The 15,909-nt window shown below is 56.0% G+C and overlaps 1 protein-coding gene and 1 long non-coding RNA gene across 4 annotated transcripts; one reads left to right on the top strand and one right to left on the bottom strand.

The window, feature by feature from the left end:
• Positions 1 to 827: 827 nt before the first annotated feature.
• Positions 828 to 15,361, top strand: LSR (lipolysis stimulated lipoprotein receptor). Of its 3 annotated transcripts, XM_060288820.1 has the most exons (10): positions 828 to 1,208; positions 2,388 to 2,732; positions 7,832 to 7,951; positions 9,866 to 9,922; positions 10,477 to 10,623; positions 13,665 to 13,817; positions 13,954 to 14,013; positions 14,114 to 14,245; positions 14,502 to 15,136; positions 15,231 to 15,361. In XM_060288820.1, exons 1-10 carry the CDS (start codon positions 1,097 to 1,099, stop codon positions 15,264 to 15,266), a joined length of 1,797 nt encoding a protein of 598 aa, XP_060144803.1. In that variant the 5' UTR covers positions 828 to 1,096; the 3' UTR covers positions 15,267 to 15,361. The 3 variants fall into 3 exon arrangements, with proteins under 3 accessions (XP_060144803.1, XP_030730517.1, XP_069900294.1); XM_030874657.2 differs by lacking the exon at positions 9,866 to 9,922; XM_070044193.1 differs by lacking the exons at positions 9,866 to 9,922; positions 10,477 to 10,623 and having other exon boundaries at positions 966 to 1,208.
• Positions 7,074 to 15,868, bottom strand: LOC132593917 (uncharacterized). The gene is made up of 3 exons (XR_009560013.1): positions 15,704 to 15,868; positions 13,289 to 13,360; positions 7,074 to 12,410 (listed from the first exon to the last, which is right to left on the bottom strand). It is a non-coding gene; the product is annotated as an uncharacterized lncRNA (long non-coding RNA).
• Positions 15,869 to 15,909: the final 41 nt, after the last annotated feature.

Genomic DNA, 15,909 nt, shown 5'->3' with positions numbered 1-15,909 from the left:
TCGGAGGACAGCAGAGCCGCGTAGAGCGCCTCGCGTTCCGGGTGCCTGGCCTCGCCCCACCCCGCCCTCGACGCAGGTGGCCCCGCTCCCTACGAATCCTTAGGCGGAAACCGTCCCTAGTCCTGCGCCTCCGCTCGGCCCCTTTAAGAGCCATAGTTTCCGGAGGCCAGACCTGGGGCGATGAACGCCCGGGGGCCAAACCAAAAGTTAGGAATTGTGGGGGGCGGGGAGGCGGAGAAAACTTCCAAAGTAGAATTACAACTTTTCCTGGGCCCCACTCCCCTCGGGCATCCCTAAGGAGGCACACTTGGTTTCCGAAAACTTCGCTTGGTTCTTTATATCGCCTAAGTGTAAAGCGCGCGAGGACCGCATCGCCTCAGTCCAGCCGAACGCGAGGACCCCGAGGTCTACCGGAAAAATCAGGCGCTAAAAGCAAGCTTCTTCCAGCCCAAGGCACGCTTAGACTCGCCCCTCCCCGCAGGGTGTACCTAGGCGGGTCCATCGCCAGGTGGGGAGAGGGGTGTGGGCGGAGAGGGAACAGGTGCGCGGCGGCGCCCGCCTCCCTCAACAGGTGAATCACTCCAGTTGAGTCTCGATTCTCGGTGATTCACACCCCGCGCGGCATGACCTGAGCAGAAGGGGGCCGGACGGGATCCCTAGTCTGCAGGCGCAGGCGCCCTCCCGGCAGGCTGGTCACTTGGTTGCGACCCTCGGGGGCCGGAACGCACCTGGGTCAGCCCACTTCCGGGGAGGGAGGTGGAGGAGCCCCTCCCCGCCGCCCACCCCCTAGCCCTGCCCTGTGTTCTCACCCTGTGTACCTGGGCCGATCCATTCCCCAGAGCCACGGGGGGTGGAGTGGCTCGGAGATCCACAGCGGGTCAAGCAAGTTTCTCCCCGAAAGCTGGAAGCATGCTCTTCGTCCACGATATGTCCTCTAGTTAAAATCCTAGAACAGGGTGGGCTTGGAATAGGAACAAGGAACGGAAGGAGGAAGGGGAGGAGCAGGCACCCCTCCCCGTCTTGGTGCGCGCCGCGCCCCCTACCCTCCGGGTACCTGGGAGGGGACGCTCGGGCCCAACTCGCCCAGACCGGCGAGATGGCGCCTTTGGCCCGCCGGCCCTTCTGGGGGCGGCTGGGCTCCTGCCCGGCCACCCCGGGCTGGGGTACTGTCGTCTTCGTGTGGCTCTTTCTCAGCACCTTGTGCACAGGTACGGAGAGCGGGGTCCCTGGTGCCGCGGAACGGCGGGAGGGCACTGTAGAAGGGCGATGGATGGAGTTCTCCACTGCCCAGGAGGCAGGAGAACTGGGGGAGGGGGAGCACAGAGACTAAGACCTCCTGATCCCTAAGTCTCCGGAGATCCCTTGTGTGCCAGAGAGGAATTCTCTATTCGTGCCTGAGAGCGCTCCCCGGCCCTTGTTCAGAGATAGCAGGAAGTGAAACTCCCGGGACAGCGAATCCGGGAGCGGCAAGGAGAATGGGACCCTTTGTGGGGTAGGGGTGAAGGACCACCGATCACTGGGAAAGGCCGGGATGAGGACTCGGTAGCCCGCCGAGATTTCTAAGTCTTGGGGTAACGGGGAGAAGGCACTTGAGCGTTGGAGTAGAAGATTCCTAGGGGGAGAGATCAAGAAACAGCGCCCAGGCATTGGGTGGGTGCGGTATTGGAAACTCCCCACCCCCCAACCCAACCATGTCCGAAGTATCTGTGCGTAGGAGTCTGGTGGAAGGGACTCAAGGACTTGTTTGGAAACCATCTTCTGCTGGATCTGATGTTTGTTTGGGTGGGGGTATCAGAGGTACTTTACTTTTCAGCAGGCACTTTGGGCGTGTTCATTTGAGATGCTTTTGGGTGGGCTGAGGTGGGAGGCTGGTGGAGACATTACAGGGGGGCTTTAACCATTGTATGCAAAGCAGTCCAAACAACTCCAAAATCCCCCCCTCCAAATTCACAGAACCCGGAGTAACTTGGAACACTTGGTGGTTGTTTTTGAAGGGGGGCCTTGAGCACTGTGGGCTTTGTGGGGGGCCATTTGGGCTTGCCTGCACGGGCCACAGAGAGGCCCTTTCCATGACAGAATGGGCAAGGGAAGAGGGGGCAAGGGCGGTTCCGAGGTCACACTCTGGGAAGAGGGGTGGACAGGATGTTCCAAGAAATCTGGCCAATGTGACCTTGCTCCGGCCGCTTCAGCCCCCTGGGTCTGTAAAATGGGCATGATTATCGGAGCCATCTCACCGGTCTTGGGGATTAAGGAACAACGTGTGCCAGGCGCTTTGTAAAACCGTACACTTGTGAATGTCAAGCTGGTGACAAGTAATGTTGCTCCTTCCTGCTGAAGCACCTCCTTGAGCTCACAGCGGTCCCTCTGCTGACTCTCCTTGCCCTCAGCCCCTGCCAGCGCCATACAGGTGACTGTGACAGACCCCTACCACGTGGTGATCCTATTCCAACCCGTGACCCTGCCCTGCTCCTACCAGTCGACCACGACCCCCACGGCGCCCATCGTGATCTGGAAGTACAAGTCTTTCTGCCGGGACCGCCTTGCTGACGCCTTCTCCCCAGCCAGTGTTGACAACCAGCTTAACGCCCAGCTGGCGGCTGGTAATCCGGGCTACAACCCCTACGTGGAGTGCCAGGACAGCGTGCGCACCGTCAGGGTTGTGGCCACCAAACAGGGCAATGCCGTGACCCTGGGAGACTACTACCAGGGCCGGAGGATCACCATCACAGGAAGTACGTGGGGTGGGGAGGGGGGAGGCAGGGGGTGGGCTGGGGCTGGACTGGGTGGTGGTGCTGGCTTCCTCATGTCCAACCTGGAGTCCCCACCTGGAAGTTCGTCAGCGCCAGTGTCTGAAAGGATTGACAGAGGGAGGGATCCTTTCTTCTACCCATCCGTCCATTCCTTTATTTAACAGCAAAGGTTTATTGAGCACCTGACATATACCAGGCACCGTTTGAGGCCTTGGATATACAGCAGTAAACAAAATCATCAAATCCCTTCCCTCCTGGAGCTTGAATTCCAGTGAGGGAGACAAATAAGATAAACACAACACATACTATCAAGTGCTTGAAGATAAAGAAAAGTGGGTAATGGAGAGAGAGGCGGGGTTCTATAATAATACTAGTAGCATCAGCAATAATAAGTAGAATTTATATAAGTAACAACTCTTAAAGAGCCTCCTGTGTGCCGGGCTCTAATCCAGTTTGACATGGATTAACTCATTTAGACCACAATAATTGAGTGGGTAGATTCTGTTATTGTCATTTTACAGAGACCCAGAGAGGTCAAGTGACTTGCACAAGGTCACACAGCTGGTGGGAGTCTAAGTCAGACACTTTGGGTCTAGTCTTCAAGCTAATAACCCCTTTGCTTGCCCAGGGAGTTCAGCAAAGAACTCACTGAGGAGGTAACAGGAGTGAACCAAAGGGGTGAGGGATTTTAATGGAGAAAGCCTACAACTTGCCAGGTGCTTTATGCCCACATTTTACACTCAGGACAGCTGAGGCACAGAGAGATAAAGTAGCTTGTCTTGGTGCACAGCCAGTGAAGGGCTGGAGCTGGGATTTGAATCAGGCAGCACTGAGAACCCTTGTCCTTCACCATAATGCTAGCTGCTGATAGGAGGTGCCTGTTGGAACCGGGTAAAGGGCAGTGGGGAAGCCGTTCATTCATTTATCCATTTATTTGGTATTTATGGGACATCTTCTAAGTGTCAGAAGCTATGGTAATCAGTGCTGGGGCTACAGGGGTGATCAGGGCAGCCAAGATCCCTGTCCTCAAGGAGGTGATGTTCTCGTGGGATGAGACAGGCAACAAACAAGCAGATAAAGAAGGACTAAGAGAATTTCAGAGAGTCCTGCAAAGTGCTACAAAGAAAACAGACCTGGGTGATATGTGATAATGACTCGGGGCTCACCCCTCAAAACCGCTGCAGATATGATTTGAAGAGGAACTGGGACTGTGCCCTAAAGAATCTAGCCGTCAGAGAGGAGGGTGATGGGCAGCAGTGGGTGAGGGACGAAGGCTCACCTGCTTCAACAAGGATTAGAGTTTCAATCATGGGCATGGGGGCCGAGGAGGGAAGGGGGCATCCCTTTACCAACTCCAAGAGACCAGGCCTTGGAACACAGTCCTCCCCACCCTCTGTCTAGACCATGGGCAGGGACCCAGCGTGTCAGTCTTGTTTTGGGGAGGGACTGGCCCTGCTGGCTCTGAATTTCCACGGGCAGCGAGCCCAAAGCCTCCTCCTGTTCTTGTGGATAAACGGCTTCTTGCGGGTTCAACCTGCGTAGGCCCCTACCCCATAATCCAGGGACTTCTCCAGCCTGGACCAGGTTATGACCGGACAGCCCTGTCAGGACAGCTTCAGTCCTGAGAGTGCCCTTGAAGACTGGCTGGAACTGTGCCCCATTTGCTGAGTCCAGAACTCAAGTGACCTTCAGGCTCTATCTGGGGCAGATTCTTCCTGCTCCAGAGGCCCCACAGGCCCAGGTCTTTCAAGTTGCCTTGACCTGGGCCCATGTTTGATATAGGCCATGATTTGTAAACATCCATTGTGTGTATGTCCTTTCAGGAAGCCCAGTAGCCATGGGAGCTTCCTCCATTTCAGCCTTGAGGATGGAGAAAAGCAGAGTTCTCTTTGGAATTCCTAGGGTCACCAACAGCCCAGGTTTTAAAAGTGAAAGTCATCCTGGGAAAACCAGAGCAGTGTCCCTCAGCTTGGGTGGGTCCCGCTTCCTCTTCCGTTCTTCCGTCCTTTGGGTGATGTGGGCGCCTGGATTGGGGCCCTGTTTCTACCTCTTCAGGCTGCTTGGGGCCCATGTGCCCCCAACTCAGTAGCACTGGACCTGAGAGCTCATGGGACCCCCTCCTGAGATCACCAGGGCCGCCTCTGCTGTGTGCAGATGAGGAATTAGAGGCCCAGGGAGGTGGAGGAAAGCCCAGCTCCTGTTCCCAATTGGAGGCCCGGCATTTTCTCCTTGCACCTAAAACAATTAGAGCAATGCCCAGCCCAGGTGATGTCAGGACCAGACATAGACTGGGAACAGGGTGCGCCTTGCAGGAAGGAGGTGGGCCCAGGCCTTAGAACTGATCAAAAGAAGCCGGAAAGTGGTATTTTTCATGGGTTTTGAAAACATTGTGCAGGCCAAACAAAACGCATTGAGACCCAGATCCGGCCCGCAGGAGCCCAGAGTTTAGCTTCTGGCCTAGGAGCTCTTGCTGGCCTAGGGGCTGCCTTCCCGCCCCCCTCCAGCTTTGGGCGGGGCCCTCCTCTTGGGTTCTGGTTTTGGAGAGGCATTTGTAGAGTCTGATTTAAAGATACAAGTGGAAAAAATGATGGGCCAAGAGGGTGTTATGGAGAATCTGGAGGATTTGGGAGAATGTAGGTTAGAGTTTTAGGATAATTCCATGAAAGAACATAGGCAGAGGGACCCAGCACATAGTAAGAGATCAATAACTGGGGGCTGGATACGTGACCACGAAGGAGTGTCTGCGCCCAGGGTCACCCTACCTTTCGGGTCACTTAAACTCTGCACGGTCCCCACCTCTACAACAGAGGCACTTCCTGTCTGCCTTCTATTACTGCTATCACCATCTGATCCTCGATATGTTTAAATTTTTTATTTGTCACTCTTTCCCAGTTAGGATCTGAGCCGTGTAAGGGCAGGGGTTCATACCTGTCCTCTACAGCAGTGGTTCTCAAACGTGTGGGTCTTAGGGCCTCCTTACACTCTTAATTACTGAGGTCCTCAAAGAGCTTTGTTTTTACAGCTAGAAAACTGAGAAGATAAAAAAATTTTTTTATGATGATAATGAACTCTATAGATTAGTATAAATAACATACTTTTATGAAAAAATATACTGAGAAGATAAAAAACTTTTTTAAATGATGATAATAAACTATAGATTAGTATAAATAACATACTTTTATGAAAAAATAACCGTATTTTCCAAATGAAAAACTCTAATGAAAATGTATGGCATTGATTTTATGTTTTTGCACATCTCAGAGTCTGGCTGAATAGAAGCTGGCTTCTCAAAGCTGCTTCTGCGTTTGATGTATTGTGATAACACACACGTGCAGCCTCTGGAAAGCTCTGCACTACACTCATGAGATTAAGTGAAAAAGGCAAATATCTTACGATTATTATGAAAATAACTTTGACCTCAGGGATCCCCTGCAAAGGCCTGGCGGAACCCTGGGTCCCACGGATCCCACTTTGAGAACCGTTGCTCTTCAGTCCACCAGGTGCCTCACTTACTGCCTGGAACATCATCAGATGCATTCAGTAATCGTGTGTCGCATATTGAATGACTATCGGGCGCCTATTCGGATATAGCCACATGCCCAGAGCACTAAGGAAGGTCAGCATGCGGAGGGAAGGGGTTCGTTCCCAGATCCTGGCCAGGCCCCGGAGGACTCAGCAGCGACCAGGACAGACCAGGCTCTGCTTGCCTGGAGCCCGCTTCCTCCTGGAGATGGGATCATGGCCAGTCAGCCCCTAAGCTGGCTGATACAATTAGGCAGTCTGGCAGGGGAGCTGTGCCAGCAGGATGGAACCAGCCCCCCGAGGGTCTGTGAACACAGAGCCAGGCAGAGGGAACAGCAGGAGTGCAGGCTGAGGCAGTTGTGAGCCCAGCACGTGGGGGGACAGTGAGGCGGCCAGTGTGTCTGGAGTCTAGTGAGTGAGGGAGAGTTGGGGGGATGAGGCTGGTGTGGTGACCAGTGGCCGTGTGTCACTGCAAGGGCCTTGTGAGCCAGGGTGAGGCGATTGGAATGGTGTAGATAGACATCGAGAGGAGGTTTTTCTATGGATGTGAGGGCTTCCTTCCGAAGAATGAAGGAGGCTCCGGGTCTTTCGTTCCTTTGGCAGTTGACTGATGCCCAGGTGCTGTGGACTGGGGCGCACGCAGTGGCTGCCCTCGGAACTGTCCTGGGGAAGGGCAGGGGTCCGTGGGGCAAGGTGGTAGGCAGGTCTGAGGGAGCCAGAGCAGCTGGGGAGAAAGGCTGTGGGCCTCTGGGGGTGCTGTCTCTGGCCTGTTCCTACCTCCTGTCCTCCCGGGGGGCCTAAGGTGGAGTTGCCCCGCAGCCCCATCTCACACCCTGTCCTGCCCTGGTGAATGGCTGGAGGGATTTAACTAATTAGGGCCTGAGGAGCAGAGAGGAAACTGGATGTGCCGAAACACTTTCTTTTCTGGTGTAATTAACAGGCTCCTTGCCCCGGGCTGCTTCACAGAGCGTCCCCAAGCCCTGGGCCTGACCTGGAAGCGGGGTGCCAATGGTGGCCGGAGGACGAGGGAACTAGTCTAAGAGACTAGTCTAAGTCTCTCCCTCACATCCCCGCCTTCTCATGCCTGCGTGACTCCTGATTCCTGGAATCTGGCCTGTTTATCTTTGCTTCCTTATCCAGGCCCCAGGCCCCTGGGTCTGCACTAGGCTCTGTGGTGGGTCGTGTCTTGGGGAGTCGACTTTTGCTTTGGGACATGCGACAGAGGAAGGCGTAAGTCTGAAGTGTTGGCTCTGGAGTCAGACCGTCCCAGCCCCACCACCCCAGTTTTTGCCACAATTGTACAGCTCATCAGTAATTTCACCAGACCTCTTTCTTTTCTCTACAAGACAGGGAAGGTAACAGCGCCATCTGACAACCTTCTTGAAATTCCCCGCATTAAGTGTTTAGAACCAAGCCTAAAAGGTAGAGCACCCTTGGTATGAGTGATTCAATTTTCACTCGTCTGTCTGCAGCCCCCTTCCCCATGTGCTCATGGCAGGGGCTGCGGGCATCAGGCACCCCTCCCCCGAGGTGCCCTCACGCGTCTCCTCCTGACGCAGATGCTGACCTGACCTTTGAACAGACGGCTTGGGGGGACAGCGGTGTGTACTACTGCTCTGTGGTCTCAGCCCAGGACCTCCAGGGGAACAACGAGGCCTACGCAGAGCTCATCGTCCTCGGTGAGTGGGCTGGGCCCTGAGGGACAGGGTCGGGGGCTTCTTCTGCCACTGCTGTATCTGCTCTCTGCCCTCCGGCTCACTCTCTGGGCTCTGTCGTCTGCTCTGTTCTCCCCTCACAGCACCACCAGTCACTTGGGCTCATTTGTACCCTGCACCCCAGGCAGAGTAGGGACCCCTCGCCCGCCACAACATTTCAAATAAACCAGAGCCAGAACTAAGAGTGGAGAGAAATGGGGACTCTACCTCTTCCCAGTCTCCGTTTTTAAAAATACAGAAACGGTTAGAGTTGATGGGCAGTGAGCGAGGAGGGTTGATGGCGTATATAATTGAGAGGAGGCTTCTGCCCCACCCCCAGAGCCACCTCTCACCCCGGAGTCCCTTGCCAGAGCACGGGAAGCCGGCCCTCTGCCCTGCTGGGATGGCACTGTGTGGCTTGTGTAGTTATTGCTCCCCTTAAGCTCGGCTGCCTCTACAAGCTCAGGGGCAGGCTGGGGTACCCGCCAGCAGCCTCCGCCCGGCTGTGAGCCCCCACCCCCCCGCCATGTGTGGAAGGGATGCTGCCGTTGGCCAGATGCTCTGTTCTCAGCCGACACATACAGTCTCGCGTGGTGTGTGCTCTATGTGAGATGTTGCCATCATCACATGCATGATGCAAGGTGACGCATGTGTGCACGAGCACAGGATGGGGGAGCACGCCCCAGGGTGCTCAGATCATGCAACAGAGTTCATGTCTGGGTGACAGAATGCATGCACCAGTGACCCAGAGAAATCTGTGTGTTCTTTGGTAAAATGCACAATCTACATCAGCATGTCTCAAGTTTAGTCACAGGACCCACGTAAAAGATTATTGAGGAGCTCAAAGAAATTTTGTTTACGTTTCTGTGGGTTATATTTATAGTTGTTTAACATATTATAAATTGAATCCGGCACACAGTCGATTACCATCAGAGCACATGACATCATCACATGTGATGGAGCCTGTGGAAAGCTCCCCTGCCTGCACCTCTACTGGCGAAGGAGAGTGAGGAGGGCAAACAATGGCTTAGTGTTACCAGGAGAGCGCTGGCGAAGGAGAGTGAGAAGGGCAAACGATGGCTTAGTGTCATCAGGAGAGCGGCTTGGCCTCCCAGACAGGACCACACTTTGAGAACCGCTGGTTTATATGCTAGAACCTTCTGGGGGCATGTGGCATGGGGTGCTGAGCTCTGGATAGAGCTTTGTTGGTGTACAGCCAGGTGTGTCGATGCCCCTGAGATACAGCACTCGCGGGGCACAGAGTGCCGGGTGGCACCTAAACGAGACACTAGCTGTGCCATGAAGCTTGCGTAGGGGACCCCGGTGGGCAGAGAACCAGGGCCATACTGTGACTTTTATGGGTTGTAGGCACTTTCGCCTTCAAGGGCCTCTTCCTCTGGATTAAAAAAACACATTTTATGATTGTGTTGTTATAAAGACAAGTCATTGTTATATATTCAGTATTGTCGTATTTTTTTCTTCAGATTTTAAAATAAAACATTTCTATGGGCCCTAGCATTACTGTGCCTCTTGTGCCTGGTGGAACAGGGACTGCCCCTCTCACCTGGGATGGAACCCTTTGGGGCAATAGGACCTGTGTGTGTGGAAGAGATGGAGTCCCAAACTAAGGTCGATCCTTCAGAACCCATGGGATACATCCTGGAACCCTTCTGGGCAATAGAATCCCCCATGGCGGGAGAGAGTGAGTGAATTACGTGATGGAAATCTTCTGGAAAACAGCACCCACATAGGATGGGGGGATGGGGGAGGAACCACATGCTCGGACCCTGCTAGTCCACCGACCCCACCTCTTCTGCAGGGCATACCTCCACCCTGATGACCCCGGAGCTGGGCTTCAGGGCAGGGGCAGCATAATCTGTCTCTCTTTTGTCCCTCCAGGCAGGACCTCTGGGGTGGCTGAGCTCTTACCCGGTTTTCAGGCGGGGCCCATGGAAGGTAGGGCGGGTGGAGTCCCCCATGTACCACTTACCGCTTCTGTCCGAGTACTCTCCCCCGCCCTAAACGCCGCTCACTCAGACCCCACTAAAAACGCCGCCTGACTCCGACTCCGGCGCATCTAGTGACCTGGCTCTGGGCCGTGGGGTGGGCTGGGCTGGCTGACGAGGGGCCTGGGGTGTAGGCAGGGGGCTCCTGTGACTGGTGCCTGCAGTGCCCTTCTGGGGGTCGGGATCTGGGCAGCTGGCTCTCTGTCCTCTCTCAAGGCTACAGCCTATCTTGCTCTGGCCGGGTCGCCTTGTGTTCACTGCCTCGTCCAGATGAGCCTGGGGCGAGCTCCCTAACTTTGGGGCCGGCCCGTGTTGTAGAGGAGCGGGCGTCCCTCTGCAGCTGCGCCCCAGCCCCTGGTGCGGAGACTCCAGCGAGAGCTGCAGCTTCCCGGAGAGCTCTGCAGAGGGCCCCTGCCCCACCCTCACTCCGCACTGCCCCCGGTGCCCGCATCCCTGTGCCCTCCCCGGCCTCCCAGCTCAGGGCCGGCTCTTGTCTCTCCGCAGACTGGCTGTTCGTGGTCGTGGTCTGCCTGGCTGCCTTCCTTGTCTTCCTCCTGCTGGGCATCTGCTGGTGTCAGTGTTGCCCCCACACCTGCTGCTGTTACGTCAGGTGCCCCTGCTGCCCCGAAAAGTGCTGCTGCCCAGAGGCCCGTAAGTGTCCCTCGCCCCTCGCCTGTCCGCCCCCGCTTGGCCTCCCTCCTGAGTCCAAGGAGAGGAGGTGGCCGTCTGCCTGCCTCCCGGGACGGTGCCACTCACCGGTCTGGAGGTTTTTGGCCCTGAGGCATGTGGGCCCTCAGATCCGCGACCCGCACTCTGTGCATTGGAAGGCAAAGTCTTAACCACTGGACCACCAGGGAAGTCCCGGTCTGGAGGTTTTAAGGGGAGCAATTTGGGAGAAAGTGGGCCAAGGAGGACCTGCTGTTTTAGATTATCATTTACATACTTCAGCTCTTCACTTATTTTTCACCTTTCATTTATTTTGAGTCTTTGCTTTTGAAAGTATAATTTATGCACGTGGTAAAAAAAAAAAAAAAATTCAAATAGTACAAAACATTATTCACCGGAAAGTAAAACTCCCTTTAAAAACAGATTCTTGGGGGCTTCCCTGGTGGTCCAGTGGTTAAGACTCCACGCTTCCACTGCCGGGGGCACATGTTTGATCCCTGGTTGGGGAACTAACATCCCACATGACACGCGGGGTGGCCAAAAAAAAATAAAAACAAAATGTAAGTGAAAAAGGTGAGAAACCAAACAAGGTTGACAGCCCCAGCAAACTCAAGCATCTTTTAACAACCCACATCCACACAAGCACTCCGGATTTCTCACGGATGCCGTTTAAGGACACATCCAGTGCCTCAGAGTGGGCACCTGCAGGCCTGGGATTAGATGTGGGACCAGAGATGGAGGGAGAAGCAGCAAACAAAACAGGGGTGGAAAGGAAGAGAGAGTCTCCCTCCTCTAGCTGCCCCGTTCCCCTTCCTCAGGGACCTCAGCACTGCCGGTTCCCTTCCAGAGAGCATCTGGGTGAACCAGCACCTCTGCACTCACTTGTTGGGAAGTTCGCATGACTATTTTCATCAACTCTGACATGGAAGTTTACACTGGCTACTTTCTTATATTCAGACATATCTGCTCTTTTGTTCCTTGTATTGAAAGTGGGCCATGAAAGCACACTTCCCTACTAGTTCTTAGTGAGGACACCTCACCTTTTCCTTCATCATTGTCAAGTTCACCGTATCTTTACTTGATGAACAGATGATGTTGGTAGATAGAAATAAATAACTTTACGTGTTAGGAGCACCTAGACTATGGGAGACCAAAAGAGGGACGGACCTGCCCCTCTCCTGGCACCCGCTGATTTCTAGGCCAAGGTGGTGGAAAGAATTACCCATGTAGCTCAGATGGCTGTGTGTTGGCATCCATATATTTAAGGCTTCCACGTGCCATAACTGCAGTGTAACATGGTCCAGGTAAAATCATAGGCAGTCGTTGCAAGCTTGGGCAGGTAGAGGTTTGAGTCCTGGCTGGACACCTTACCTGTTGGGAAGCCCAGTGAATGACCTCCCCTCTCAGCCCCAGTTTCCTCCTCTGTAAAATGGGGCCATGGTAGAGCCCGCTGTACAGGGTGAGTTGGGATCCGGTGAACTGGTGTGTCCCGCATTAACTGCGGGGCTTGGCCTACATAGAGTGTTCCCTGCCCACTGGCTGTTGGACCTTGCTGCTGTCAGCGTTGGTAAATCACAGCCCTGCCACTCACACCACGTGACCTCAGACGAGCAGCTGGTTTCCTTCTCTGCAAGGTCCTGCCGTCACGGGGGCGTCGTGAGCATCAAGGGAGCACTGTGTATGCAGGCCCAGCACGGGGCCGCATCTCAATCCATGCTGGCTAACTTTACGGTCACTGAACTCAGCGGTGGGCAACCTGCTTCATCGCGGCCCTGAAAAAAGAAATCCACTGCTCTCTGGAGGCCCGTGCTGGCCATCCCCTCTCCCTCTCATCATTTTTAGTGAGAGCTTCTTGCTTATTGCTCGGGCAGTGGGTGTTGGTCATTTCACAGGTCGCGTGGAATCCTCAAGGGCTGCAAACAAGTTCGCAGTTACCCCACTAACTAAGGCTGGGACCAGGACTGCAAATGCCAGGCCCAGGGCCCCATTTCCTCCATCCTGAGACCCTGTTACCCCAAAGTGAGGTCCCATTAACTCCCTGCCGGAGGCCCTGTCGTTTCTGTCACAGCCACAGTCCTGCTGAGCTGTCCTGGAGCAGCAGCTCCCACAGTTAATTATAAAAGGGCACATCAGCTGAGCCGCCGAAGGGCTTCTTCAGGGCTGGGTGGGGTGGGGCTGAGCACTGAGCCTTCTGCCTCCCAACTGAATCAGAGGTGAAGGGAGCTTTCTGAGCCCATCTCCCCACTCCATCTTCCTGTTGGAGTCCCAGGGAGGAAGTGACTTGCCCAGGCCCATGACTTTTGCCTCAAAGCAGCCACCAGAACCCAACCTCTTGCCTGGGGAGGAAGGTGGCAGGGAGAGGAGGAGGATTTGCCCTTGAGCTGTCAAGCCTAGAACCAGGCGGGGGCGGGGTGGGTGCGGCCCCCAAGTGGGAAACACTAGAGGAGACGCTTTGCTGCTTCGCTGAGGCAAGTGAACGCTGAGGCTCCCAAGATCCTGCCTCAGACTGAGTCCCATCACCTTTGGGTCTGCAAGACCCTGTGGGGAGGACGGGGCAGGCGTGAGAGGGGAGTAGGCATGGGATTCCCCCTGCAAGATGATCCATTTTTCTAGAGCAAGGGCTCAGCTGCCAAAGGGAATACTTGTTTACCGGCTATAGGGCGCCTCTGCCCCTGTTGCTCTGTAGGAATGCAGGTCCAGGGTGGCCGCATCTTGTGATAAGCTGGCAGGAGAGTTTGATGTAAAACCTTGTCAGATGTTGGCAAACCATCAAACTGTCTAAAACATACTGGCCTACCAGATCGGGGCCGCCGGCTGCCAATATGCACCCCCCCATCCTGAAACTTCTGTGAGGCATGGCACAGGAGGTGTGGACTCCATGAAGCTGATGTCCCCTAACCTCAGGGACCCTGCAGAAACCAACCAAGCACCTAGGGAAGCTCCTCAGCCTGGGGTGGCGGGAGGTGGGGTGGGAAGAAGGCATGTGGCCCCTGGGGGCCTTCTCATGCTATGCGTGTCCTCCCCAGTGTATGCTGCAGGCAAAGCTGCCACCTCAGGCGTCCCAAGCATCTACGCCCCCAGCACCTATGCCCACCTCTCCCCTGCCAAGACCCCAGCCATGATTCCCATGGGCCCTCTGTACAACGGGTACTCTGGAGACTTCGACAGGAATAGCTCAGGTGAGGTCGGGGGGAGCCAGGAGCAGCTGGGGCAGGGGCTAGGCTGGGTATTTGGCCACTAAGGGGTCTGGGGCTGGAAGGGGGGCTTGGGGGCTGGGAATGCAGGGTTTTCCTCCTGACAGCCAGTCTCCCCCAGTTGGTGGCCACAGCTCCCAGGTACCCCTGCTTCGTGACACAGACAGCAACGTGACCTCTGGTGAGAACCAATCCTTATGAGGTTGGACATGCCTATAGGGGAGGGGGCTGGGTCAGCATCCAACCTCCCGGAACTGATCACCTCCAACTCCTGTCCCCAGAAATCCGTAGTGGCTATAGGATTCAGGCCAACCAGCAGGACGACTCCATGCGGGTCCTGTACTACATGGAGAAGGAGCTGGCCAACTTTGACTCTTCTCGACCTGGTCCGCCAAATGGCCGTGTAGAGCGAGGTGAGGAGCCTTGGGGTCTGAGGGATTCTTGCGGGGGTTGGGGGAAACATGACTCCCTGATACCTGCTCCAAATCCTGGACACAATCCCTCATTCCCTACCATGGCCACAGTGAAGTGTACGATCATCACTAAATAGATGAAAAGCCTAGGGCCCCCTTGAGAGTATATGAGCCAAGTGGGTGACATTGCTGGACCACAGGGCTCCTGACATTAGGTCCTGACCTCCTCCCACCAGTGACACCTTCCTTCCCACAGCCATGAGTGAAGTCACCTCCCTCCATGAGGACGACTGGAGATCCCGGCCTTCCCGGGGCCCTGCCCTCACCCCGATCCGGGATGAGGGGTGGGGTCACCACTCCCCCCGGAGTTCGAGGAGGTGGGAACAAGAGCCCCCCCTGGACCGGCCAGGGAGTGGCTGGGGGGCCGGGCGGCCCCGAGCCCGTTCTGTGGATGCTCTAGATGACCTCGCCCGGCCGGGCTCCGCTGAATCAGGGAGGTCTCCCCCAAGTGGTGGGAGGAGAGGCCGGGCCTGTGCACCCCCCCGAAGCCGCAGCCGTGATGACCTCTACGACCAAGACCAAGACCAAGACGACTCAAGGCACTTCCCACACTCCCGGGATCCCTACTATGATGACTTCAGGTCTAGAGGCCGCCCTCATGCTGACCCTAGGGCCCGCTACCACCCCTCCCGGGACCCTCCAGGTGATGGCTCCAGGTCTGGGGACCCCCAATATGATGGGCAGCTACTAGAAGAGGCCTTGCGGAAAAAGGGGCCAGCGGAGAGAAGGAGACCTTACAGGGAGGAAGAAGAGGAAGCCTACTACCCTCCAGCGCCTCCCCCTTACTCTGAGACTGACTCCCAGGCCTCACGGGAGCGGAGGCTTAAGAAGGTGAGTGAACGGCCCTACCTGGCTCTAAGAGCCTTCCTGGACCCTCTTCTCCTGTCCTCCCCAGCTCACATCCTTCTTTCTTTTTCCCTTGCAGAACTTGGGCCTGAGTCGGGAAAGTTTAGTCGTCTGATCTCAACGTTTTGTATGTAACTTTTGTACTTTTTTTTAAATTTGAGTAATTATTGATATTCTCCTCCTAAGACTAATAAAACTTATGATCACAAGTCCTAAGTCTGGAGGAAAGCGTTTGTTTTGCTGCGCGAGGTGGGGAGCCCGGACAGCTGCTGTGTGTGTCTGCAAAAGGCCGCATGTCCAGTTCTCTCTTGGGACTTGCGTCCCGACCCAGGAGGAAAGGACCAGCTCTGCCTTCTCCGTCTCTCGGCGGCCAGGAATACGTGCCCCACGCTGGCTCCGCCCCGCCCTGCGTGCGCGCCCCCGGACCCGCCCAGACGTGCGCATGCGCCTCGGGCCCCCGCCTTCGCGCACCACAGCGCGGCCGCCGGGGGCGCGCGTGCGCGCTCCTCTCCCCTTCCACCCCATCCACTCTTCCCCCCGCCCCCGACCTACTTTTCTGTCTCCAAACCCCGCCGCCTGCCTCGTTCCCGGCGACCAGAGCCCCTCCTCCGGGTTCCCCGGCGTTCCATCCGGGCCCGCGTTCCACTCGGGCGGCCCGCCGGCGGGTGCCGGTGCGGCGGCCGCGCTGGCGGCGACGGCGACCTCGCGCCCAGCCGACACCCGGGCCCGCGCACCCGCCCTCCATCGGAGACAGACAG

Source organism: Globicephala melas, chromosome 19 (assembly GCF_963455315.2).
Source record: "Globicephala melas chromosome 19, mGloMel1.2, whole genome shotgun sequence".
In the NCBI taxonomy this organism is placed as follows: Eukaryota; Metazoa; Chordata; class Mammalia; order Artiodactyla; family Delphinidae; genus Globicephala; species Globicephala melas.
Note: the sequence above shows the minus strand (reverse complement) of the source record. Positions and strands in the feature narration are given on the sequence as shown.